Source organism: Crotalus tigris, unplaced genomic scaffold (genome assembly GCF_016545835.1).
Source record: "Crotalus tigris isolate CLP2741 ecotype Arizona unplaced genomic scaffold, ASM1654583v1 scf7180000018445.1570621, whole genome shotgun sequence".
NCBI lineage: Eukaryota > Metazoa > Chordata > Lepidosauria > Squamata > Viperidae > Crotalus > Crotalus tigris.
The window spans coordinates 333,172-360,898 of record NW_024097006.1 but is presented as its reverse complement, the minus strand read 5'-3'; the positions used below and the strand labels follow the sequence as shown (position 1 = coordinate 360,898).

At 37.8% G+C, this 27,727-nt stretch overlaps 1 protein-coding gene across 3 annotated transcripts in view; it reads left to right on the top strand.

The window, feature by feature from the left end:
- The window catches only part of OLFM2 (olfactomedin 2), a 218,059-nt gene that overhangs the window by 151,102 nt on the left and 39,230 nt on the right, over positions 1–27,727 (top strand). For 2 of the 3 annotated variants that reach the window (XM_039352553.1, XM_039352551.1), the window contains exon 3: positions 24,617–24,775. In XM_039352553.1, the coding sequence (XP_039208487.1) occupies positions 24,617–24,775 (159 nt within the window). The remainder of the gene's footprint in view (positions 1–24,616; positions 24,776–27,727) is intronic. The other variant, XM_039352552.1, reaches the window with a different exon arrangement.

The following is a 27,727-nucleotide window of genomic DNA, read 5'->3' as shown; positions in this document are numbered from 1 at the left end:
GCTGTCAGTTCATCTTCAGAAGTTAAAAGGCTCTTTAATGCAACAGAGGAATGGTGGCTTAGCAGTCAAAAAGTCTTTGGAGGAATGTTAATATTTTGTTGACTTACTTATTATATATGATGTCCCTCATATAAATCTACTTTTTTTTGCAGTAGATCTTCCTCTTACAGCAAACTTTGAGATTATATTTATTTCTAAACCATCCAGAGTCATAGAAGTGTGGTGGGTGGTATAGAAATTAGATAGACAGACAGACAGATAGACAGACAGACAGACTTGAAATGACAAGACAAATACCTTGAAAACCAAGGAGAGAGTAGGGGACTGTTAGCAATTTATTTTATTTTTACGTGGGTGATATGAGAGATTTGTCATGCAGCCAGGGAAAATGACAAGATAGCAAATCAAACACAAATGCACAAGACATTTGAGCCAGCCAACCCAAATAGGTTGGAAAGAAAAAAAACATAATATAAAATGATGTGTGTGTGTGTGAGAGAGAGAGTGTTTGTTTATGTGTTTGGTTTTTCACATCCTCCCTACTTTACATTTTATTTTAGACAGTTGCAAAAAATAGAGTATCAGAATATGTAACCATAAAATTGTATTTTTTTCAATAAAAATATTTATTAGATTTTCTTGGATTTCTTGTGGGGTTGACTACAATTCATTCCTACCTGTGGGATGAAGCCTGATAGATTAGGACAAACAGTTAAACAGCATAGGGGACATCACAGTGCCTTGTAATGCCAAACAGAAAAATGTACTATATGCAGACTCAATCACTGAATACCATTTTCTGAAAATATCCCTGCATGTAGAAATAATACCTGTGTAATGTAGTACCCTAGTACATAGTACCTGTACTAGTACATAATACATAACAGTCATGGAGATAATTCTAGGGGAGATCATGGTCAGTATTGCTGAAAACTGCTGAGACAAAAGTAGGTTCAACAGACCCACACTCATTCTGTCTCTAGCTCACACAAAGTCACCTATTGCCAATCATTTGAACTATTAGAGTTCTAGAGGGATGTCCTAGGTCAGAGGTCAAGAGATGATTGTAGGGAAACTCCAATATGTTTTTTGTTTGACCCTCCAAATACACTGTATAGGAGCTTTCCCCAATTCATACCCCACTAGATGTTTCATTTTTTCCTACAAATCTCATTATATACAGCCAGTTTGTGGGTAACAATAGAACTTATAGGTAAACCAATCTTGATAACTTTTCTGGTTTAAGGAAGTCTGCCCAGAATACCAGTTTGCACTTTGGGAAATTTCTTCAAAATACACGGGTGGAGCAGTTAGTGTTGTTGCTGTTCTATAGGACAAAACATCTAATTAAAATCTTATTTCCGTAATCCTAGTCTTGCTTTTTATAATGCAATGGATGTGCCTGTTTCAGTGTGCAAGAAGCTATTTGGCAATACCTGTCAGCTTCAGGACTTCAGACAAAATAACTATTCCTTCTGGTGCCATATTTAGATTTGAAAATCCCATCCCACCATAGGTACATTTTACAGTGTAAAGAACTGTGATCTCATCCTCAAATTGAAAAAATTAAGAATTATTGTTTAATATAGATACTTGAGGTCAATAGTTAGAGGACACCTGCATGGATCTTGAGGACCTCTATAGTTTGAGTGCCATTTCCTTGGTCTCTTGACTGACGTCAAATGAGAGAAAACAAGATTCCAGCAATCTGTTCCGCACACCTAGCTAGCTTGTCTCCACCTTTGCATTGTGGATGATGGTCATGACTTCCTCAAAGAGTCTAATAATTCTAGTTCTTAAAAGTGCCAAGAATTCCTTGTATCCTTCTAAAATTGCCAAGGTCCTAAGTGCAATTCATTTTTACTGCGTATGAAGCCCAAACTCATGGCTCTCATATTGCAGCTCTTCCTCTTTCCTGTACAGACTACTTGAATGAAATGAATCCTAGACAGCTGAAGTAGCTCATCTCCAGCCATTTGTCTCAGGGATGAGTCATCTGTATGTATCTGCTGTCTTGTGCTAGTTTTGGCCTTCAGCATGCTGCTTTTATGGAGAGGAGAAGCAAATATAAGTGTGCATCAGATGACTTGAATGGCACAGGGCTCATTGCTTAATTTCATTTAATTTCTCAAGTTTGCCCCTGATTTTCTGGAATGTTAAAAAAACATTTGTGTGTACACTTCTCGTGTTATGCATATTTTCTGTGCAATTTATGTACATTTTCACCTGCATTTTTCCTGATGCCTACATTTTTGCAAAGTTTTCCCCATACTTTAATAGAATAATGAATACAGTTTTTCCAAAGATATACTTCTTTTTACAGTGATTCATGCTTTTGCTGCACTTTTATCTTAAGTTGGGGACTGTTTTCAGAATTTGGAAAGTGTGAATTTTGCTACATAAAACTACTTTCTTTTTAGGGGATCTATGCTCAGGAAGTTGAAAACTGAACCTTTTCTGAAAGTTATGGCTTTCAGAATCAACATGGGTTAAAGGAATATGAGCTAGATTTTTCTCATGTGTCGGGCATATGCTGAAAATGTTAGAAAGATGGCTCTGGGTTGGCTGAACATGTATGTTTGTAGGCAACAGAATGATTGGATGGATGATAGATAGATAGATAGATAGATAGATAGATAGATAGATAGATAGATAGATAGATAGATAGATAGATAGATGGATGGATGGATGGATGGATGGATGGATGGATGGATGGATGGATGGATGGATGGATGGATGGACGGACAGACAGACAGACAGACACAGCCCTTCAGTACAGAAAACAGACATAACAAGGGCTACTGAAACTCTAGTTGCAGGGTATAATTACAAAGCCTGACAGAGTTTCTCTGTTATACCAAAGAGAACTAAGGCAGAATTACCTTGAGTTTCTTTCTCCACCTCTCTTTCAGGAATAAGTGGCTATTTGTGTAACCATTCCTTTTTCAAGGTTATTTCTGTGCACATTCACACACAGAGAGATCCAGTTTTATTTCAACTTTAGTTTCATAGAGATAGATATGTAATGGTATGTGAGAATGACCTTGGGAGACTGGAGGAAAAGCTTCAGGATACATATAATGTTTCAAAAATGTCACACCGTTGTTAAGTGCAACATCATGTGGTCAGAAACTCCTACCAGTTTCTCCATTGACTAGTTGTTTGTTGGAATCCTGCAATGAAGGTCACAAGTAGTGATCACATGACTGTAAAACACGGCAACTGTCTTTGGAAGCCAATCACTGAACACCTGGATTGTGATCACATCACCATGAGAATGCTGTTACAGATGATATTTCAAGGGTAGTTGTAACTACCATTCATTCAGCATAATCACAACTCCAAATGGTCACTGAATGAGTGGTTATTCAGCAAGGAGTACCTGCACATGGTTAAACTGTGGAGCCTATTATTGCAAAACACAATCGCCATCAACCTAGCCACATTTAACAGCATATTAGACAATCATATAACATATTTAATAATGGCTAGTAATCATGATAGCAATGTATTATCTGCAGCACATGAATACTTTGCTTCTGAATACCAGCTTATGGGGAGCTGCAATAGCTAGGCTGACTGTGACTTGTTTTGCGTGAAATTGGATGCTGCTTCAGAGATGAATTCCCTCTGCTTGACACAGCTCTCCATATGTTCTCATATAGTACAGAAAGTGGCCTGTATCTAGAGATGTTTAGGACTACTGATTTTTAATGTGCCACATGAGTCTGTTGTGACAAACATTGAGTACATGTCTGTTAGATGTTAACCTGATAAGTTCAGTGGAATTTCCTTCTGTGGCAGCTAAGCACCTAAATAATTTTTTGGGCATAATGGCTCTGTGTGTGAGAGAGAGGGGGGTGGGATTCCCTTCAATTATGAAAGTATTACCAATCAAGTATTTCTCCCTATGGGGGGGTGATGGGTGAGCTAATATGCTTATGTGCATATATACAATACAACAAACATCTTTTTTAAGCCATAACTGTTACCCCTTCAACAGAATGTGGCACTTCAATATTTTCATCTATTTATTTACCAGACAGACCAAAGGGAGAGATCTTGGCATAAATTTTCAGAGGACAATTATTACTAAAGTAAATATTACCTCTTCTGACCTTACAATAGAAGTAGAGCCTCTAACAAAGATCTAAGTATATAGAATAGGTTCCACACAGGCATTAAATATCAGTATCTGTCTTTTGGTCTGATATCAGCTGGAAACTTGTGAAGAGATATATAGTTCTTGGTGCATAACAGCAAGTCCTATGAACTATATTTTACCCAAATGTTTCTTATAGGCAGCCAGGGTGTTACTTGAAACATCTTTGGAAGTTATTAGCCAGACCAGAATATTCAAAGTTTTCCTTCTCCAGAAGAGGGTGTAGCTGTTACATCAAATAATTCATTTGGTTACTGTGAAGGAGACATTTCAACTGGTTCACACTGCGGTACAAACTTCTCAGGCCTCATTTCCTGATCCTGTCTGAGAATCTATACTTTTCTGAATTTTGCAATGCAGCTAGCAACACAAAAACTGTTCTTAGTAGATTTTAGCCGCCAGGCCCCTAATCATCTTGGTTGGTCTTCTCTGCACTCTTTCAAATGCAGAGAAGGGCTTACTTTAAAAAATGAAAATTTAAATTAGTGAATTTTTTTTTAGAAAAATAGGCTTTAGTGAAAATGCTTATAGAAATGCATTGTGTAGATAGGAGAAAGGTGTGTGAAGATGCATGAACATACCTGAAGGGACTGTTGTTGGTTTGTCATTTGAATTCACAGACTTAAGCAGAAGAAGTGAGAATGAACTTATTTAAGATGGACAGATGAGGCATTAGTTACATTATCCCATGTAACTCAAGGGATTCATTCAATCCTATTGAGTTACATGTTGATTTTGTATGTTGTAAAAGCAACAATAAGCCCCAATATTTGTAGGTGAATCCCATTTAGTCACAAAGTCATAAAATAACGTGGCATCCAAAGAAATGCTCTATTCATTGCTAGGAACTCTTTGAGTAACATACCAATTCAATATAAATACATTCTTTGTTTTCTTTATGTTTCTCAGTCTGCAAATAACGTATTAGCTTCTTCATTTGAAAAAGGTTGGGAGAAATTTTCCATACTTCTTGGCAGTTAAGTTGCATGGAATGATGTTGTTTTCTATACTTTCTTTGTGCTGAGTGACACTACCAGAGACCTTCTGTTTTTCTCATTTTGTTTCCTTCCTTTTGTTCTCTCTCTGAACAATGATGTACTCCCCTTTGATTTGTTTGCTCCTGATCTACACCAGCTTTCTTTTCAGCCTTCTCTCACCTCCTGAAAACCTACAGTACAGTGTAATAATTGCAACTTATTATTATTATTATTGCTGTCATAACAGACACAGAAATGTGTTTTCCTTTTAAAAAGTTACCTGAAGAAAAGAGATGAAAGCCAACAGTATTTGAATAGAGTGGAGATGGGGGGGGTGCAAGTAGGAGATACATTTGTAGAGATATTCTTCATTTTGTTTCAAACTGTAAAAAATAGAAGGATTATATCTTTTCATGAAAGTCTTTCAAGCTGATCAGATGCACTAGAACTTTCTAACTTGCAATTTGCAAAAGCTGGAGTTTGAACCTTTTAACAACATTTCTAGAACTGTGGAAAATGGGCTAAAAAAAATAACCACTTGTTTAACGATTTCAGGAAGATAAAGACAGGATAGCAGCTATGCCTTTTAGCAGGATTTAGGAAAGAATAGGAGAATCCTGGTTGGTTTTTGCAACTGGGCTCTATGATGTTTACTGCTAAGTCAAGCTCTCCATTTAGAATCATCAGGTCAAAGGTTGAGACACCTTCCCCCCCCCCACAGATTTATAGGTCACCAGACTCCCAGTAACTATGGGTGCCTTACATCTCTTAAAGGTAGAAAGCAGTAAAATGAAAGAAAAAAGATATGTACATCCAGAATAAACAACCAAGGACATTAAAAGAGAATTAACATTAGCACAGCAACCATCTTAACTCGAAGCCTGGCATAAAACCAGATTTTTAAAGATTTGCCAAACAGTTGCAGGTTCAGTGTGGAATAGATAACTTCAGGGGAGGGAGGCATGGGATGCTATTCCAGAGATCATATCCTCCTTCCTCGGTCCCAGTAGGTAACATTTTAAATGTAAGGGACTTCAAATGTATCCACAATGGCTGGGCTTACCATATGGGCAAAAATTACTGGAGATAGGTATTCCCATAGATGATCAGGCCCTAAGCAAAAAAGGACTTTGTGAGTTATAACCAATACCTTGAATTACACCAGGGAGCTAACTGGCAACCAGGGTAGCTTGCAAAAAGAAGGATGACACGTAAGTATATCATGACATGCCTGTCAGTGTCCGCACCATTGCATTCTAAACTAGTTGTAGTTTCTGAGTAGCCTCCAAAAGCAGCCTCAAGTAGAATGCATGGTAATAGTCCATTTATGAGGTAACAAGGGCATGATTGGATTGTCTGAAGGTTCTCCTACTCTGACAGTGGGCAGAACTGGTGTAACAGATGAATCTGTAAAATGGTCTTTCGGGGCACCTGATTGAACAAGAGTTATGAATCCAGGAGAGCTCCCAAATTGTATACCATTCTCAAATGGGGAAGTGCACACTCATCAACACCAAATATCACAAATCCCAGATCGATCAATCAATCAGAATAGAGCTGGAAGAGACCTTGGACGTCTTCTAGTCCAATCCCCCATTCAAGCAGGAGATCCTATACTGTTCCAGACAAGTGGCTGTCCAGTCTCTTCTTAAAAACCTCCAATGATGAAGCACCCATAACGTCTGACAGTAAGTTATTTCATTGATTAATTGTCCTCATTGTTAGGAAGTTTCTCCTTTATTCCAGATTGCTTCTCTCTTTGATTAGTTTCCATCCATTGTTTCTTATCTTGCCTTTTGGTGCTTTGGAAAACAGTTTGATGCCTTCTTCTTTGTGGCAGCCCTTCAAATACTGGAATACTGCTATCATGTCGCCCCTGTTTCTTCTTTAGACTAGCCAAACCCAAGTCCTGCAGCTGTTCTTCATATGTTTTAGTCTCCAGGCCTTGGATCATTTTAGTTGCTCTTCTCTGAACTTTTTCCATAGTCTCAACATCTTTTTTGTAGTATGGTGACCAAAATTGGTTGCAGTATTCCAGGTGTGGTCTTACTAGGGTTTTATAAAGCAGTACTAATACTTCACCTGATTTTGATTCTATGCCTCTGTTTATACCACCAAGGATTGCATTAGTTTTTTGGCTGCTGCCATACATTGCTGGCTCATATTTAAGTGATCGTCCACTAGGGCTCCAAGGTCCCTCTCACAGTTACAGTTTTTGGGCAATGTTTCGCCTAATTTGTACTTGTACTTTTGGTTTTCCTGCCTAAGTATAAAACCTTGTTTTCTCCACATTAAATTTCATTTTGTTGGATATTTTGAACAGATAATAATAAACGTGTATGTCACCCTAAACTCTGTACTTGTAATTTGTACTTGTACTTTTGCTTTTCCTGCCCAAGTGTAAAACCTTGCTTTTCTTCACATTAAATTTCATGTTGTTAAAGTATGTCAAGATCTTTTTGGATCCTGAGCTTGTTTTCTGGGGTGTTAGCTATTCCTGCCAGCTTAGTGTCACCTGAAAATTTGATGAGTTCCCCTTCTATTCCCTCATCTAAGTCATTTAGGAAGATATTGAAGAGTACTGGACCTAGGACAGAACCTTGTGGTATCCACTGCTTGTTTCTCTCCATGTAGATGTAGTACCATTAAGGACTACCGATTGAGTATAGTTTGTCAGTCAGTTACAAATTCATCTGGTAGTGATGCTGTCTATCCCACATTTTTCTAGCTTACAAAGAAATAGATCCAGGTAACCCAAATAGCCACCAGCCCTTAGTGTTGTCTGGATTGAGCCTCTATCTATTCTTCCTCATCCATACCTTAACAGCCTCCAGACATTGGGTCAAACTATTGACAATATTACCTGGATGGGTCAGAGCTGAGATGTACAATTGAGCTCTTTAAAAGACTGGGATAAGAACTATTTCTGTTGCTATTAAGAAACAGCCAGTATCAGCTGGCAAATTTCCTCCTTTTACTGTAGCCCTTACAGTCAACCCATGTCAATTCCAGGTAGACTGTAATAGGAAATAACACAACTTACTTTACTGATACAGGCTAAAAGCAGAACTTTGAATGGCTAACAATATTTCTCCTTCCCTCCCTCTTATACCAAAGAGAGGATATTAGCTGACAGTGAGACAATCAGTGGAACAGTTTGCCTCCAGAAGTTCTGGGTGCTTCATCACTAGAGGTTTTTAAGACGAGATTGGACAGCCATTTGTCTGAAATGGTATAGGGTCACCTGCTTGAGTAGGGGGCTAGACTAGAAGACCTCCAAAATCCCTTCAAACTCTGTGTTACTGTTACTGGTTTTCTTTTTCATGCCTTCCTGTTTTCATGGACTATGTTCTTATTTTTCCAATAGTTTCTGCTTATTTTAAATGTTTTGCAAGATACACTGGAAGACATCTGGGAAAGTGTATGAAACTGAGGGAGAACGAAGGGGAAAGAGTCACTGTGTGAATGTCACTCAGGTTCAGTCCTGTGTCATCAAACGTTGGGGTGAATGGTTCTCAAGTTTGTGAAAGGAAGCATAACTGGCTACACTATAAGCATCAGATCTAATTCTATACTATCACATCCTTGCTGCCCATTCTCCAGTTAGTCAAAGCACTAACTCCTTTACCAAGCCTTTATGCACTAGACCGGCATTATTTTATACCATGGGCCTGACTTGTGGCATGCTGGCGAAAAATGTTGGCTATGCTTTTGATACAACTTACATGCTCCTTGCTGTTTGGGTTGATGGTTGCCTTTTACCAGTCCTGTTTTTGGGAGGGAAGAAAGGTGAGAAATGAGCTGAATGTGGGGAAAAAATCATCCATCGGGTTGCATTTATTATTCATTTAGTCATTAAATATATTGCACTGCCAATTGCTGAGATCCGAGTAATTTGTGAATACAGTCCTATGTTATATATATTTATATTCCACAATCTGCTGTCCAACAATTAGGATCTCCATAGTGGCCTTTAGACAATTAAAATATTCAAAATGCCCACCAGCATTAAGAAGCACAATAAAATAACACAGATTGGGGTTGATAAAAACTCTTTTAAAATAGTGTTTGACCAGTATTACAGCTCTGTGAATTATCCAGCCATTGTGGCCAAAGGATGGAGGTTGTAGGGTTCTTCCACATCAGTGTTTTGTGATACCTGGGTCAGATCCAGGCCTGAATCTTCTCATGTTTTTCTGGTTCTAAAGATTTTCACATCAGTAAAAGATAAATATAAAATTATATAGAGTGAAATTAAGGAGTAAAAAGAAATAAAAAAGAAATAGAAATGACAGTGCAGGCAGAAAAAGAATAAGGGGCAACTTCTGATCTTCTTTAGGGCAGTTACAAATAAATTCATTACTTCTCTCTCTTTAAAGTTACAATATAGTTCTCTTCTTCCCATATTCAATACTTTTTAATCAGCAAATCTGTAATCACCAAATCATTTGTTTCCAGTCTTTTATAAAAGTATTTGTTGTCTTATCCCTGATCACACAGGTTAATTTTGCCATTTTGCAAGTTTCACCATCTTCATGATCCACTCCTCCATTGTGGGTTTCTTATGTATTCCATCAGGGGGGAGCTGAGTTTATTTATCCTTAACTCTGATCCAATATGTTGAAAGTCACAGCAAAACCACTAATTTCCCTTGAGTCATTGCTATTCTACAGCCCTTGTGGAAGTCTTCTTGGTTAATCTCTTCTCCCAAGTCAACTCAACAATCATATTTTTGCATTCTCCCATCCAGATATAAGACTTAGGTCTTATTCTTAGACCTTCCATTTTCATTCATTCATGGTTTAGAATGTTACACACCACTCTCTTATCTCCTGTGGCAACCTGCTTGAGGACTACCTATACATTTTTTAACTTCTTGTTCTTCTGTTTCAAATGTCAATAAAAGTTTATACATTTTAGCAATTACAAGTTCATCATCTGCACACAATTCTATTTCAAATCTAGTTTTAGAATGTCCAAAACCATAAGTTCTTTGTCTACTTTAAATTTTTCTAATAATTGTAAGAGAACCATCAACAACTGTATTCCTCTGCTATCAGTTCTTGTCTTGACAGTATTTTATATTCCCCTTGACAAAATTCTAGTATCTCATGATGTTAACCAATTTCCTGGTGCCTAGACCAACACCTTGATCACTAAATCAAACTCTTTTGAACTGCATTTTTTTTCTCTTTCCATTTATTAACCAGCTCTAAATTGTCCTTCAAATCAAAGAATTTTTTTAGTAATTTGCTTTGAGTAATTTTAATATTTTCCTCACAAGTTCCAACCAATTGTGGGGAAACCATTCTAATCCCTTATTAAACTTCATTTTCATAAGAAAAATCTATTAATCTCTCAATAAGTCCTTTATAAACTAATACTTGGATCTCATTTGGGGCATAAATTCCCAATATCAAAGTTTTAGTCCTGTGCAAAGTAACTTTTAAAATCTTTTATAATTTCAATTATTTTTTTATATTTAGCACTGTTTTTATACCTGTATTTTTCATTATCTTGTAAGCCACTCAGAGTTGCTTTGAACCACAAGATGAGTAGCACATAAATATAATAAATAAAACGAATAAATTTCTATCCCAACAAATCTACCATGCTCACCAATCAGTACATATTCTGGTATTGCTGGGTATTTATATATAAAATAACTCCCCCCTGCCACTGAAATACATTTTTTACCCAAATTTTTATCATTCAAGTATTTTATGTCTGTAGGAAATAACTAAGCTGAGCACAAGGGTTCCTGTGTACACCCAAGAGATCTAAGTCCAGCCCACCTTGAATGCCTCTCTTTTCTCACACTCATTTCACTTAACTGCCAGTTGGTCAGATTCTTGTTGCAGAGAGCTAAAACTTGCAATAAATCCAGTGGTGGGATTCAGCCAGTTTGCACCAGTTCGGCAGAAAATCAGTTGTTCACATATTTGAATCCCACCACTGAATAAATCATTATATCCATTTGAACTGCCTGAATCTCCTGATTTCCCTGGCATTTGACAATGTCCTTTTTAAAAAAAAGTGTCTCATATAGGCAAATTATATCTTGTTTTAATTTTATCAAATAATTTTTTCCACTTTTTTGAGGAGCATTTACTTCATTTATATTCCATGTCAATCATTTGTAATCCATAATCAAGCCAAAAATTTAGAAAAATCAATACCTGTAGTGCCTAATTCAGTATCATCCCAATCAGTTTCTTCTTGGACCTGTTGACGTTTTTGTGTATGGCACCTCCAATTTGAGTCTCCTCTAATTCTTCTTTGATTTTTTTTTTTTTAGGAATTCCCTAACCTTCTGAACAGAATTCATTTAAAACTCCTGCTGTTTAACAATAAAAATCTGTCCTATTGAAATGGAATATTTTTTTTTTTTGCTTTAATATCTCAGTCAAAAAAATCACTCTTTTATGTAAAATTCTAATAGGAATTTCTTTAAAAACAACTACATCTGTATTATCAATTTTCAGTCTTGTATTAAAATGCTGCTGCAAGATTTGATCTTTTGTCTTCTTCCTGAGACTGCGCACCAAAACATCCCTTGGAACATTATTCTCAAAAATCTAATATTTGTTCTATTTTCAATTTCTGCCTCTGTATGATCCTCATCAATAAAAATACTAAAATTTTAATAATATTTTTTTTTGTACTAAAATTTTCTGGCAATGCTCAAAATCTCAAAGTTCCTTCTCTCTCAATTCTAGTAGAGCCAGATTATCTTTTTTTTTTCAATTCTCTCTCTATAACGTCTGTGTTACTCTCAAAATTCCCATGTTGCAGTTGATTTGTTTTACATCCCCAGACTCTTGTTACAGTTTTGCATATTCTTAACTTTTTCTTTCATCTCCTCTTTCATCTTGACAAGTCTTTTATCCATTCTTTTTTCAAACACTTTCAATTTAGTATCAAGTGATTCCATTAATTTATTGGCCAGTTACTCAGTTAATTTCAGAAGCAAAGCTGCTGTAATTCCTCTCTCTGTAGGTTGTTCTAGCAATTTTCTCTTCCCTTCTATTTTGTCACTTTTTGATGATTGCCATTTATGATATTATAATCCAAAAGTGAAATTGCCTCAAAGGAAAAAAAGAAAGGCAAGTTTTTCTGTGCCTTTAATATTTTCATCTCAAGTAGCACTTCTTAATTATAGTCAGCAACACAGTCAATATCTCCATAGTTATAGTCAGCATCACAATCTCACTTATATTACATTTATCTTTTGTTTTGTAGAATCCACTAATTATGTGCATTCTTTAATAGTAAACAAAAAAGATTCACACGAAGTCCAGTTTTTTGTCTATTTAAATTCCAATTTATTCAAAGGTACTTTCAGAAAAAAAAATCAAAATAACTATCCCCTTCTTCTGTTTTAAACTTTTTACATTGACTCCTGTTAAGCTTTTTGCCAACAGTTTTAATGTTTTAAAATCTTTTTTTCTTTATTTCATTATAATCCAGAAAATAACTCACCAAGTACAAATTTTATCCTGCTGCTCAGAAAATCTCTTTAGCTGTAAATCAATTATATCTAAAGTGGTTAATAAATGAGGCTTGTACAAATCTTAAGTGCATATTAACTGCATTATGACTGTGAGCTTGATTGAAATGTCTTGACTCCCAGCTGCTCAACATAAGCAGAGCACAAAAATCTTAGTTTCTTCAGACCACTCATGAGGAGCAGCTATCTGGAGTGGGCAATCTCACTACCTTTCCTTTTTCTGAAGAGATTTCATTGGCCAAATTTCACTCCTGATCTCTGTCACAATGTTGTCCTCACTCCTTCAGGGACACCTAGTTTGCCATGAATCATCATTGGAAACTCCTCACAGAGCAACTTTTAAGGGTTTTTGTTGTTGTTGATGTTATAAACTGCCAAATAGAAACATATTATTTGCTGAAAAAACATGGAAGGCAAGAAATGCTACCAATTTTGTTCTTAAAAAATAGTGGGACTAAGGAGATTAAATAAAATTGTAGTTCAGGAGCTAGAGGATTGAATAAAAAATTTTCAGTTCCCCTGTTAGACTGCTGGAAAGAGAGAAGGGAAGTATAGATTGGCTCATTGTGTTCTTGTATTTCAAGGATGGCAAAGATCTATGAGAGCCAGTTTGGAGTAATGGGTAAGGCATCAGACTAGAAAACAGAAGATTCAAGTTCAAGTCCTACCTTAGGCACAAAGCCAGGAGGTGACCTTGGGCCAGTCCTTCTCTCTCAGCTCTAGGAAGGTGGCAAAGGCAAACCAATTCCCCAAAACCACCAAAACAAAACAAAAAAACCTTTTCCAGGAAAACTGCAGGGTGCCAGAGTGTTGAAGGCAGGAAAACTGCAGGGTGCCAGAGAGAGAGAGAGGAGGAGGAGGAGAGAGAGAGAGAGAGAGAGAGAGAGAGGAGAGAGAGAGAGAGAGAGAGAGAGAGAGAGAGAGAGAGAGAGAGAGAGAGAGAGAGAGAGAGAGAGAGAGAGAGAGAGAGAGAGAGAGAAATCAGTGATAGTCAATGCTCCACTGTTTGTTGTAGTCCTTTAAAAAGCCATCTTAGGTGATTAGTCATTATCACATCTGATAGAAAATTCTAGTTTACCTATTTCTATGCAGAAATCTTTGTCTAGGCAAAGAGGGCTAAAGCATTTTTAAGACCAGAACAGCCAGATAAGGTTTAGAAGCAAATATCTCCCTAATTCATTGAACTATGAGGAGTAGGAGGTACAGCACAACCAGGCTCGCAAAGTTCTGTTTTTATAACCTGTCTCTATTGAGTATAGTTCTAGTTATTGTTCTGGTCTGTTCTACCTAGTGGGACTTACAACAACCCAATTAAAAGGATTTCAGCTTGTGCCTAAAAAAAATGGTATGAGTTGACCCACCTCTTGGGAGGGATAAGATGTCAGTGATTCTTGTGATAGTAGGGGTACAGAAAGAGCTATTGCTGACTTTACTATCTGGGAAGATATAGGTTTTAAGAAGGCAGCTGTTGTTCCTTCTCTCATCTATTATATGACTGGGCAATTTAAGGGAGTAATCCATCCAGTGACCTCTACATCTCAGATATATAGAGGCTTCACTTTGGGAGAAAGCATTTATCAAGTCCAAGGAAAGGAATTGTCTTCTAGTATTGTCTTGCTCAGGATAAATCTTTTCCAATGTCAGATATCTCTACACATAGAAAGCCACAAAGGCAGTTTTTATTGGGGACCAGTGAGAACAGCTTTCCATGTGATGATGCAGAACAACACAGCTATAAATTTCCCCTTGAGCCCAGGAGATTCAGGTTGCAGTAGAGTGACTCTCTGACCTTGATTGAAATACTTGGAAGGCAGATGGATAAGGAAGGAAACTGTCCTTTTCATAGATAAACCAACAAGCTTGGCTCAGACCACTGATCCTTAAAAGAATAGCTCAAGTGGAGAATGCAAGGCTTGTTTACATCCTCTTGAAGGATTCAGAGTTGAGGTCCTCAATATTCTCTCCAGAACTTGTCTGGGACATTTGGAAATTGCAAATCATATTGATGTCCTACTTATGTGTGCAAACACACATTTGTTTGTGTATGATCTGTCCTAAGTTTTCTCTGGAGACTTGAGCTCAAGTTTTCCAGTCAACACTTTGGAGACATACAGTTCATTTGTACATAATAATTCAAATGTAGAAATCTTTACCTTCATTTGAACAGAATTGAAATATATTTCAACAGAGTGGTAAAAATATGAGCACTGTTTGTTTAAACTATGGTTCCATGACTATCTTTATCCAGCAATTTTAGAGCTACCTCTGTTCCCCTTTCATTGCTCCTATATCTTTGAACTGAACTTGGAACACACAACTCCAGAGACAGAAGTGTTGAATTAAACTTACAGTTGTCTACAAATCAAGCTACAGCCTCCTGATAACCAAAAGCTTCTTGGGAATGTCCAACTGTTACAGAGAATGAGAGCAGGATGTGTGAAAGGCTAAATCATGGATAAATTATAGCATATGAGACATTCTTTTTAAAAAGAAAAAGACTAAGCTACAAGAATTCAAGGAGACTTACTGTATGTCTTCCAGAATGTTACATTAGGTCTTGATGAGCAACCTTGCTGTCAGAAACTCACTCAAAAGTTATTGATCTTGCAATGGTGCCCTTATGCAAGAATGGAATACAAGTATCCTGCAGATAATGTTAAATAACCTCAACCAGCTTGCCAAAGGAAGGACTGTTGGGAGCTGTCATTCAGCAATCAGTAGATTGACCAAGGTTGCCCATTTCTTTAGTTGGGCTTAATTTGAACGATTAATTATACTTAAGTTCTGGTTATCTCCAAAAGAAAGAAGTAGAGGCAGAGAGTATCCCCCTCCCTTGTCACTAATATTGATTTCAATGTCATTTTCAAGCTGTGAATGCCACTACTTAATGCATAGATGTGTGTGCATGTGTTCAAATGACTCTCTGTGGCCCTGTCTGCAAGCTGTGCTTCTTGTCTTTTTTTCTTGCTTTGTCATGTACCCTTGCTCCTCCTCTACCCCTACATACATAAAGAAATTGGGGGTTGGTAGCCGATTAAACTTTTATTATAATATGCTGCAAAATGCCTCTTAAATAGCTCCCTTCAGAGGCCACAGCCATGGCTGTAAAGTACCAGCTAGGGCAACGTTAATAAATAAACATCCATTTAAAGAACACGAATTGCAATTGAATCTCTTTAAGGCTCCTGAAATAAAAGAGCTTTATAGATTGTGCTGTGCTGAATTGAAGGGAAAATGTCTGGTTTGTGTAAAAAAAAAAAAGTATACTCCAGTGATGGGTGGGAAGGAGGAAGAAAGCAAGTAACAGCTGAAGGGAATTGAGCAGAAACTTGCAATGCTGAGTCTTAAAAATGTGCTGAGGGAAGCTTGCTCTCAGAAACGTTTACATAATGGTGCTAAAAAGTGCACAACATCCCAGGAGGTAGCAGAAGGGGTTCACTTAGACTCAAAATGAAATAGAGGAATTGACACTAGTCTTCTGTGCTGTAGAGGAGCCCAAATCCAAAATGGAAGGCTGCTGGATAGGGAAACAAAATGGCGAGAAAGGAAAGAAGGTCAAGGTAGAGCTGGTCCTTATAATTGAGATGGTGGGTTATGTGAGCCTTGTACTATCAAGGGTAGCTTTCCTAAGATTTTTTTTCCCCCATTCACACTACATCCAGGTCACTTATTTGCCCTTCATTTCTTTTAATAAGGTAGATGCCCTTGGACCTTTTCTCTCTAAGCACTGAGACTGACTCCTGTTTATCTTCATCAAAGTTTCTGAGGAGGCATTTCCTGTGATAAAAAGATAAACCTTTCAGTCACTCAAGTGGTAACTTTACTCCTCCTTTCCTCATCTTGGCACTTTGTGGAGCAATTGAAGCTGGAAGTGTGATGCTAAGGACCAGGAAACTTTATAAGTACTTTCCCCCCCCCCCTGCTTTTATGCAGTGATTCAGCAGTGTTGAAACAAATGCAGGCACAGATTGTCTAGTTTAAAAATTTAAAACTATATTCATTCACATATCAGAAAATCCCTGACCAACTCAAATGTACAGTGGTTGCCCAGACCAAATTTGAAGTTCTGAAGAATTGAGGTGGGATGCCCAGGGTGTATATGCCACATTTGTTGTGATTTACAGTTTTTTTTATTTAATTTATTTGCCGCCCATCTCTTAATAAAATGACTTTAGGTAGCTTAAAGCATAAAACATTAAAATCATAACATATAAATATTTCTAAAATAATAAAAATAGAAGTCCCAAAGCAGTTTCCATACATTTTTACATTTCCAACAAGGTGTGATTGTTCCATTAAAGTTTGGCCAAACCCATTTTATACTTTTCCACCAAAATGCCATTTTTTTTCTTGTTTTGGCCTGCTTTTGAGTAGATTTCAAATGCTCTATCCTTTGTCCACTCACATAAATACCTGGCATGAAGCCATTCATTGTCACTATGTCATGACATTGTATAATTATTGGTGGTCTTATATTACTAACAATGTACTGCCTTTAATATATGTGGCTTTTTAATGAAGGTAAAAATGTATTGTTACAAAAATAATAATTTTCTTATAGGCCCAGTCAGTGTCTGCCTTTCTATAATATTCAGAATCACCCATACACACACCTAATTCAGTTTGGTTGACTTCATAGAGTTCTTACTTTGTCTTTCCATGATCAAATGGAAATAAATAATTAGGCAATTACTCAAATATGATAAATATATACATGTACATGTGAAGAAAGTGGAGGGAATTTGTACTACTCTCAAAAGAAATAGAAATATTTCTACATAAAAGACCTATGTAGGGCAATCACAATACAGGTCAATTTCCAGTATCATTCAGTTCATGTTGCAATAATTTCAACTCAATGTGTCTCATGAAGCAGACTACCCTTTTATGTTTATTTATGGCAGGGTGTCAAACTGCCAGCCCAGGGGCCTGTTGCATCATATGGAGGCCGTGCCCACCCCAACACCGGCACTGCAAAAAAAGTTGTGATATGTTGCGACACGTCACGTGACGCGGCGAATTGATGGTAACATTGATTGATGGTAACATTGAAGTAGGAGTAGCTTCAGTTCTGTTGAGAAAACATGGTGGCTTTGACTGGGACTTTACTGGCAAAACTAGTATTTCACAGAATTGTAGTCAGCATAGAACTGGTCTATCTCATGAGAGAAAGCAATTTCATGGCTTAGATGAATCAGAAGCCAGAGGCATTTCCAAGATTCAGTGCTTCCATCAAAGTGACAATATAAGTTTAGTAATGGAAGCCCCACCCTTTTTGTATATGACACATATTCAGAAGGCATGCTTGCATCATGATGGCATGACTCTCACCATTTGCCTCTCTCCTGCACCTTCCATCCTTTATTCCTCTCTTTGCTAACTCTCTGGATTGACTACTGTCAATTTACCACCTCACCATTTTTCACTATGTCTCTATATCTTCCTTGTCCTAATGAAGCCCATCTTATTACTTTCAGTTTTGATGGCCTATCTATCCAGTTCTTGTGCTGACACAAAATTGGGTTGAATACTCTTTCATGCTTCAGAGGATCTGCCGGCAGCATATTCCTGAAACCTTTCGTGCTCCATTCCTACTTTATTGTAGTTACCAAAACTCATTGAAGTTTGTAGGGAAGCTAATGTTTACTGCAAAAAGGAACCTAGCAGTGGTTCTGCTTTAGGGCTTTCTGGAACCAGGTCATTCACTCAACTCGATGGCTTCCAAAAGACATTTGGGGATTGATTAATTGATGTTAGGATCCACTATATATCTCTGAAACTTCACAGACACTTTCATCAGTCTCATTTCTGCCTGCAAAGCAGCAGTAATACACTGTAATATCCTAAATATTACATTTCTTGCAAAAGAAGAAGCTGTATTTAGAAGCATTTGCTTCCCAGAAACAACCCATTATACCTCCGCATTGACTGGATTATCTCAGTGAACGTCTTGTAAACCCACAAAGGAACGCACACAGTTACATGGGGACAAATTCATAGATTTCATTGGAATGAGAGACTTTTTTTATTTCTTTAATTTTTTAAAAAATTCCCATTTATGAACTGATTGAGTGCTGGACATATGGCAAGAAGGAAGATGCCCACTTTGAGAGCTGCCTGTTGAGTGTGGAGTGTGACTGTTAATTGGCTGCCCTTTTCTGATAGCCTGGGCTGGGATTCTCAGGCTGTCAATAGCTGGCTTGGGCTGAACTGGAAAGCCCTAGATTTGATGAAGGAATGTGAAAAAGACTAGGAAGTTGTATGGAATGAGACTGCAAAAAGGAAAACACGTTAACAATAAAATAGGCTGGGCATGCTTTGAACACAAGATGGATTGAGGTATGGCAGGGCTTCAAATTAGTGTACCAATTTTTTTCTTGAATCACAACAAGACTAGAGTGTCTGAGAGAAGCTCCATTAAACACAGAGGTACATCATAGAATTCTTGTTTTCTAGTCGATGTGTAAATATCTCTCTTATTTCAATCACTTTACATGCTTCAGAAGGCAAAGACTAAGGAGATTTTCCTTTCCTTTCCTTTCCTTTCCTACCAACTAGAATGGAAAGGAATACATTACTGCTACTTAGAGAATTGATGCTGAAAAAAATTAAGTCTTTCCCGGACAAATTCACTTAAGAGCAGGTCCAATTCTTGTTGTTTTCTAATGCATTCTATCCTTGCTTTATTATATAAATGGATTCCACAAAAGATCCAGCTAGGACCAAAGCAAGCAAGAAGACAGAAATAGTTTCTAATGAGCTATGCCACTTTCAAGTGCCCAGGAAGGTATTTATGTCTGTATATTCCTTCATATATCAGTTTCTTATATAGAGAAGCAGAACCTGAAATATTGAGGTAGTTGAAGTGGTCAGTGATCACAGAGATCACAGACAGCTTCCGTCTTTACATTTCCTGCTACCATCTGTTTCACAATGACTGCCCATGATACTTTTTCCTCTGTCAGCAATTCTGATTCCACAAAACTCCCTCTGAACAGCCCAACCTAACTAAATGTTAGGTTGCCCATCATAATCAAATCTGACTCTCAGCAGTTAATAATAATAGCATGTGACAACATAAAACCCAAGCCAATGTAAATAAATCCTCCCCAATAAAACAGTTAAAATTAAGAACTAAGCCTGTAACATATAAATCATTTAAGATATCGCAAGGCAATACAATATCAATATCCACAGTAGCGCATAGATCATAACCTTTCAGGCTTTCAGAAGAGCTCCATTTTTAATAATATCTGAATAGGCAGCAATGTCGGGGCAAGTCTGATTTGTTGTATTAAATGAATGCCCCCACTAAAAAATAACAACTATAAGACTAAGTCTCTCTCACCTTGTAGAATGAAGAACCAACTAAATTATTCCTGGACTATATGGATCAGGTGAATTAATTCTAGTTGGATGTGGTAGTCCTGAAGATACCAGAACATACAGGGCTTTAAAGATTAAAAACAGCACTTGGAATTGCACTTGGAAACCAACCAGAAACCACGCAGAGCCTACAACATTGGGTTCATATGTTAATAACAAACAATGCTAGTTAACAAATGGATTATTGCATCCAGCAGCATCTGGACCTCCTGGATGGTCTTCAAAGGCAAATTCATGTTGGACACATTATAATAGTCCAAACAAATAGATATAAAGACAGAAATTACTGTTGTGAGATCCTCCTATCCCAGCTGGGCCTCAACTGGCACATTAGCCAAAGTTGGGCAATTTCCCCATGCTGCCATAGCCTCCACCAGGAGCCACAAGTCCAGGAGCCTCCCACTTCCTGAGACATAGTCCTACCTTCAATTATCAAAAGATCATACTGAGCTAAGAGAGCACCTAGCCGAACCCTGGGCACCCACAAAGGAGCATTCACTAGGGCACTCTCTCTTTCCCTACAACCACTAAGAGCCCATTAAGAAGGGAATAGAACCCTCATAAAAGAGTAATCCCAGTCCTAGCCCTCCCAAGGATCTGAGAGAATACCATGGTCAATTATATCAAAAGCTACTAAGAGGTATAAAAGGAATAAGAGGAGCAAACTATCCCCATTTAAGTCACCAAAGCGTAAACAATGCCATCTCCATCACATATCTAGGCTTGAACTCTGGCTGAAGCTTCCAGATAAATTGTTTCTTTTTGGACACTCTATAGTTGCCCCCAACCTTACCAATAAAGGGAATTAGAAACTGGGCAATAGCTGTCAAACACAGGCAAACTAGACACTGCCCTTGAAATCACTGGCAAAATCCCCAAATCTATCCAGAATCCATCCAAATCAATGAGACTTCTGGGGCACATTATCTAATGGTCCTCTTCACTCCACAGAGGTCAAAAGTGACAGTTAATTTCATATGAACCAGAAAATGATCTGGCTATGGCAAAGATCTAAGAGAAATATCCTCCATATTGAGATCACTACACACCACCTCAGAAAAGAAAAACAGGTCCAAGATGTCATCTCACAGTGTTAAGTCAGACTAAGATTATGGTAACTATAGAGGTCCCAAACTCCCAAACTGTATCCAGACTCATCCCCAGGGCCTGGAGGTTGAAATCATCCAATTCCAAAAAGCCGAGGGACTCAACAGAGAAAAGGACCTTCCTGGACAGCAGTATCCTTTAGCTTGTCCCCAGTTTAACATAACCTGCTACCTCAGGAGTAGAGTCCCTAGGAGTAGGCAAAGGGAAAAGAGAGATGAACACTTGCACTTTTAAAAATAGGCAATATTATTACAAACTTTCATAGATAAATGGAGAAAATGGTTTTATAAATAAGTACTGTTCTAGGGAAGTGGGAGAAAGAAAAAAGTTTATGAAAATAGGCAGGATTATTTGGTGGGGGAGTAAGAAAACAGAGTTCAGGTAAATAGTGCTGTATGGATCTTCATCAGTTCTGTACTACCAAAAGAACCAAGACTTTATGATCTACCAATCAGCAACAGCAATGTTATATCATGAAATACTGGCTGAATTCCTGGCAAGCTTTTAACCAGGTCAAGCAATGACTTAGCAGGTGCATTTGCACAATATGCCAACTTTGGTTGATATTTACTTTGATTAGGATATTTTGGCTCAGTAGGCTGAGAAAGCTATCTCTTAACTTGAAAAATGTGTAGATGTTGGCTGTGGTTTTGTTCTCCAAGCTTGTTTTAATATAATTTACAAACTAGATAACATCAGCAGCAGGATTTTCTTGTCCTATTTTACTTAGCTCATAAATATCTTGTGTGGTCAGTTGGTCATTGATGCGGATGTTTGTTTGGAGCTATATTTGAATTCCAAGTTTGAAGAGAAAGAAAACTAAAATAGTTATAATATATGATATGAAAAAATGTATATTACGTTACTAATTAGAAAAGAAAAACATGCACCACACGTATTTATTACTTTAGAATAAACTCCATAGAAGGGATCACAAATGCAAATTCTAGAAGTCATTTTCATCAGCCTTTCAGCCATGTCCGATCCTCGACCACTCTATGGATTAGCACTCTCGTTGCCTGTTCTGTTCTCTCTCCAATTTTAGAAGTATTAAAAAATTTACAGCTCCCTGGAGAATGTCCTGGAGAATGTCTGCCCCAATCTGAATGTGATGTTCCTTCTTGGTTCTTAGATTTTGTCAGGTGCAAAAGACCAGGTCCACACATGAAGGTCCAATTAAACTGATTTATTGCTAAAAGGCCTATGCACAGGAATCTGTTTAGCTAATAGTCAGCACCTCCTTGGAGTTAGATAAGAGTTAACAGAATTCAAGGGGGGGGAGGGGGAGGTTGGACTTTGTCTAATTGTGGCTATGTAGGGATTCTAGGCTGTTGCCTCTTTTAACTCTGCCTCCAGGTTCTGTCACACCTTCTCCTATAGATTTAATATATTGAGATCATAGCTGTCATGCCCAAAACCAAGTATGATACATGGTGATTCTTCCAAGCTGAGTTCTTTATTGATTCACACCTATAGACAAAATCTTGGCAGACTGAGGACTCTGTTATCTGCATCTACAATATACTCTCTGAACTTAGGAAGGGGCTATCTTCACTCACTTTCCCACATAAAATCTGGACTGAGTTGTCTCTTAATTTTCTGGAATTTACCTCCTCCCTTTTGGGAACCCACTTTCTTACTACATTCCATTACAGTAGTTAATCCCAAAAGGTTATAGCAAACACATAAAGCTCCCAGCCTAGCATGGTAGTTCAAACAGAAAGCATGACTAGATGGACTAATTTGACTTCCTTACTATAAGGTTACATAAGCAAAATCTTGCAAATTTAAAAGAACATTTCTTCCCCATTCCCTTTACAGCACAAGGAGCTAGTTTTGATCCCCTCTGAAATATATGTCATGCCTGCATTCCTTCTTTGGATTAAGCTATCTCTTAAATGACCATTGCTCTGGTTGTCGCTCTTCCCCCTTTCTCCAAAGTCATTTCCACATATCTTTACAAAAATGGAGACCGTGATAAAACCAAATGTACAGGAAAAACCAAATGTACAGGTATAGTATAGGTGGTACCTTACTCAATAGTAGTAACTGTGAGAGGGATCTTGGAGTCCTAGTGGACAATCACTTAAATATGAGCCAGCAGTGTGCTGCAGTTGCCAAAAAAGCCAACACAGTGCTAGGCTACATTAACAGAGGGATTGAATCAAGATCACGTGAAGAATCAATACTACTTTACAATGCCTTGGTAAGGCCACACTTGGAATACTGCATCCAGTTTTGGTCACCATGATGTAAAAAAGATGTTGGGACTCTAGAAAGAGTATAGAGAAGAGCAACAAAGATGATTAGGGGACTGGAGGCTAAAACATGTAAGAAACAGTTGTTGGAATTGGATATGTCTAGTTTAATGAAGAGAACGATGAGGGGGGGCATGATAGCAGCATTCCAATATCTCAGGGGCTGCCACAAAGAAGAGGGAGTCAAGCTATTCTCCAAAGTGCCTGAAGGCAGGACAAGAAGCAACGGATGGAAACTAATCAAGGAGAGAAGCAACCTAGAACTAAGGAGAAACTTCCTGAGTTAGAACAATTAACCAGTGGAGCAACCTGTCTCCAGAAGCGGTGAATGCTCCAACACTGAAAGTTTTTAAGAAGAAACTGGACAGCCATTTGTCTGAAATGGTATAGGGTTTCCTGCCTGAGCAGGGCGTTGGACTAGATGATGATGATGATGATTATTATTATTAGTGATGCTGCATATATCCTCCTATAAAAAGGCAATGATGATAAGGAATTGGGGTAAGCATGAAATGAAAAATATATTTTACTTCAGATTTGAAGCAAAGATTCACCCAGAATATTGCAATTATGTTCCAATGCCTATGTGTTTGTTTGGGGCCAAATCCAGGTCATATTTTGCCCTCTACAATGGAAGCTGGGGACTCCTTCCTAAATATGTCCCCTTCCTTCAAAGGCAAATGTTTAAAGGAGCATTGTCTTCCCCTTCTCCACTTTTAATCAGTATTCAGCTCCATCTGGTTCATGGGTGCAAAACAGGTGAAAGGAGCTGGAATTCCAGTTGGTGCTGCAGACGGCAGGTTTCGACTCAGGTCCCAGAGGAGGATGCTTCATTGTGAGCTTATTGAACCAGGAATATGAAACAATCTGGTCTGTAAAACTAGTGGGAGCTGGTCTGAAAAAAAATAGTGGCAGGATCCTGCTTGCCTCACTCTTCATACACCTTATTACAGATTTTGCCTATCTGCCTGCTGTGGATCAATCCCAAGTAGGACATCTTTCATTAAGTTAAGGAAAAATCATCAGTGCATTAGTTCCAAAATTATTGGATTCAAACGTACCCCCTCATCCATTACCATGCTAAATTCCTTTGAGGTAGAAGAGGGTTGCCTCTGTCTGAGTTCTTGGGTTACTACTGGCTTTCCTTGATTCCGTAAAATGATCCAAACAATTGCTGATCCTGCTAATCTAATGTCAGTATTATTTTTCCATTGAGCAGGTACAGAACATCTCCCAATCCATGGAAGTGCTGGATCTTCGGACCTACCGGGACTTGCAGTATGTCCGTAATACAGAGTCATTGATGAAAGGACTGGATTCTAGGCTAAAAGTGGCCACGGAGGGTCAAAAAAATCTGAATGTCAAAAGTTTCCAGGTAACTTTTTTTGCATGCCCCACACTGTAAGTGGAAAGGGAAAAAATGTCTGTGCAGGATGACGATGGGACTGTGCAAATCGATTACTGCTGTTTTCATATCTCTTCATTTTGTGTCTCAGGTTTGATTCAACCCCAGTTTCACAAGCATTTTTCTATTTGTTTCTTTTTACTAAAAATACTTTTCTTTTGTTTTACTCTAGAGTTCACTCTTTTGCAAACATTGTTTCCTTAATATTATTTATCCTTGTGTACGTTTCTATGCTTAATTTTTTGAGATGCAAAATGTGCGGCAAAATTGTAAAAAGTGTATGTTCTGTATATTTATTAAAGTATATGTACTCACTGCACCCTGATTCTTAGTTAGTTGGAAAGATGTAATTTTATAGTATAAATATTTAGATGAATTTAACGTGCCCTTACGGAGCAGTTTAATTATGATGGTTATTGTTATCTACAATAACAATAGGGTCATCTACTGTTTAGATGGCAATGTCCATAGCATTCAGTTTCAGGTCAACCTGATTTCTGTTAAAAAATAAACTTTTTGTTAAAAGATGATAACAGGGACTAGATGCCTGGCAAGAAAGATTTTGCTTGGATTTTGCCAGTTTTGCATTAAGATGAAGGTGATCTCAAGAGTAGTTTTCAATTACTAGTTTGCATATAGTTAAATGTAATTCATAAGGATTGATGGGAAAGAAGCTGTCTTGTACTTATTAACTGTCCTTGATCACATCCATCTTCATGATCAAGTGATTATTCAGGGAAAAAATCATTTGGGGCATGGAGCAGATGGGAAGGAGAGATGAAATGCTAATCAGTGTGCAGCTAATATCAGTTAGGAGTGCCAGTAGCTTCATAGAATGGACTCATTTGCATAACCTTTGCAAAATTAACGGGAGTGTTACTTTTGTCCCTAAGACAAACCAAGATAGATAAAGAACTAACATTAGGCCAAACAAGAGAAAGGATTTTGTCAATTATATGAGAGCTGTTTGAGACTAGAATGGGCTGATCTTAACAAGAAAGGAAATTGGTTTTGCTTCAGATAACTTTGGTAAATGCTGAAGATGCTTTGAGGGTGATGTTTAAAGTGCAGCTACTGTATCTTATTTATAACATTTTAAAGTAATCTCGATAATATCTCCCTTTTGTAACCTCCTGTGTCTTCCCCATTCCCAAAAGTTGCTTCTTCCATTTTTTTTCTCTTCCCCTCCCAAAAATAAAAATGGCTAAAGGGAAGGCGAGAGATTAGGTCCACAATGCCCTTTGATTGGTGGTATGAAAGAACCCCTAGGGAATGTTAGGCAAGATTATTGATTGTAGATTGCAGCATTTATAACCAATTTTTGTACCGTTTTTATGCCAATTGAAAACAAGAATACTTACTGGGCAGACTATTCTTATAACATGGGTTCATTATATGTGGCAGCTTTTTGGCATATCAAGGCTGTGAATTAATTAGGAACTTTTCTCTCTTTTTTAATGGGGTACGTTAGTAGAGTGAGCAGACTCAGTTGCACTGGAAGTGGGAATACCTTTGGAATACTTCTGTTGTGCTTCTGAGAAATGATTTTGGAGAGAATAAGATTGGGTTCTGGGCTATGAACATAAATCTACTGAAGCAGATGAAGCTTGTTTGAGTTATGGGGCCTAAGTTCCTAGGGCTGGATTGGGCCTCTGAAAAACTTGGGTGCAGCCTCTGAAAGATCTGCAAAAGCAGTCATCAAAATTTAATTTTTAATATGCCCAAGGGAAAAATATGAATTAAATGAATAGGAAATCAAATATCAACTATATTTAATTTTAATTAAGTGGAAATTTAATTCATGCCTTTTTTCCTCCTGGTGATTCCCCCTTACTGTAGATGTATGTCCCCTCCCCCCCAATAGCACATTTCTGGAAAGCATTCTATACAGAAAATATTCTATATCCCAGCTATAGTCAGCTTTGGTACCTTTAGATCAGTGGTTCTCAACCTGTGGGTCGGGACCCCATTTGGGGTCAAATGACCATTTCACGGGGGTCGCCAAACCACACTGTCCGCCATTTTTTTCCCTTTTCCCTAGCTGTCCTACTCCCTCTTATTGGTGGCCACACCCACTTGGGGGTCACCACAACATGGGGAACTGTATTATGGGGTCACGGCATTAGAAAGGTTGAGAACCACTGCTTTAGATGTTGTGGTACGGTGTTATTTGGTTTAACAATTACCTGTGTGGCAAAGCTCCGCATGCAAAAATTCCCTGATTTATGTATACAGTATAAATATGTTACCCTTTCCTTCCCCCACCCCCAGCAAGGTTGATGAGTTCTTTAAGGAATGTATTTGTGCTTTCCCTCAAATATCTGATTGGTCATCATGGGGCAAGGCAATCACCTCTAATTGCCCAATTGGTACCTCTTTCTAGCTACCCAGAAAAGGGAATCTGCAAACCCATCCTGCAGATTCACAGGCTAGAAATGAGTCCTGGAAGAGGAGAGATTGGAAGAAAGAACTTTCTGCTCATCTTGTATGCAGCACCAGAGAGCCACACATAGACACACGGTGATGCTACTGATTTATTAGTTTGATTTTCTCAGGAAGAGATGATATAACAGTCTGAAGTCCATTGCACAGAGCTTCATTCTTTATTTAAACATGCCCAGTGTTTTCATCTCAGAACTGATCTACAACCATTCAAGGGAGGACTTCGGGAATTGAAACCAAATTCCAATCCTATTAATACTCTTTTTTCTTTCCATGTGACAGCCTGCTGTCTGCACTAACATCCTTGTATTGGTTTTTTCTACAGCCATGGTTGAAGGGCTAGATCAAAGGAGGAGACCTTTCTATACACAAAGTTAGTTTTTGCTTAAATTTTAAGAGAATCTTAATGTGTTAACTGGGAGTAGAGATAGGAGTTGGAAGCAGTCCCTCTCTTCATACATTGCAAACACACACTTTACT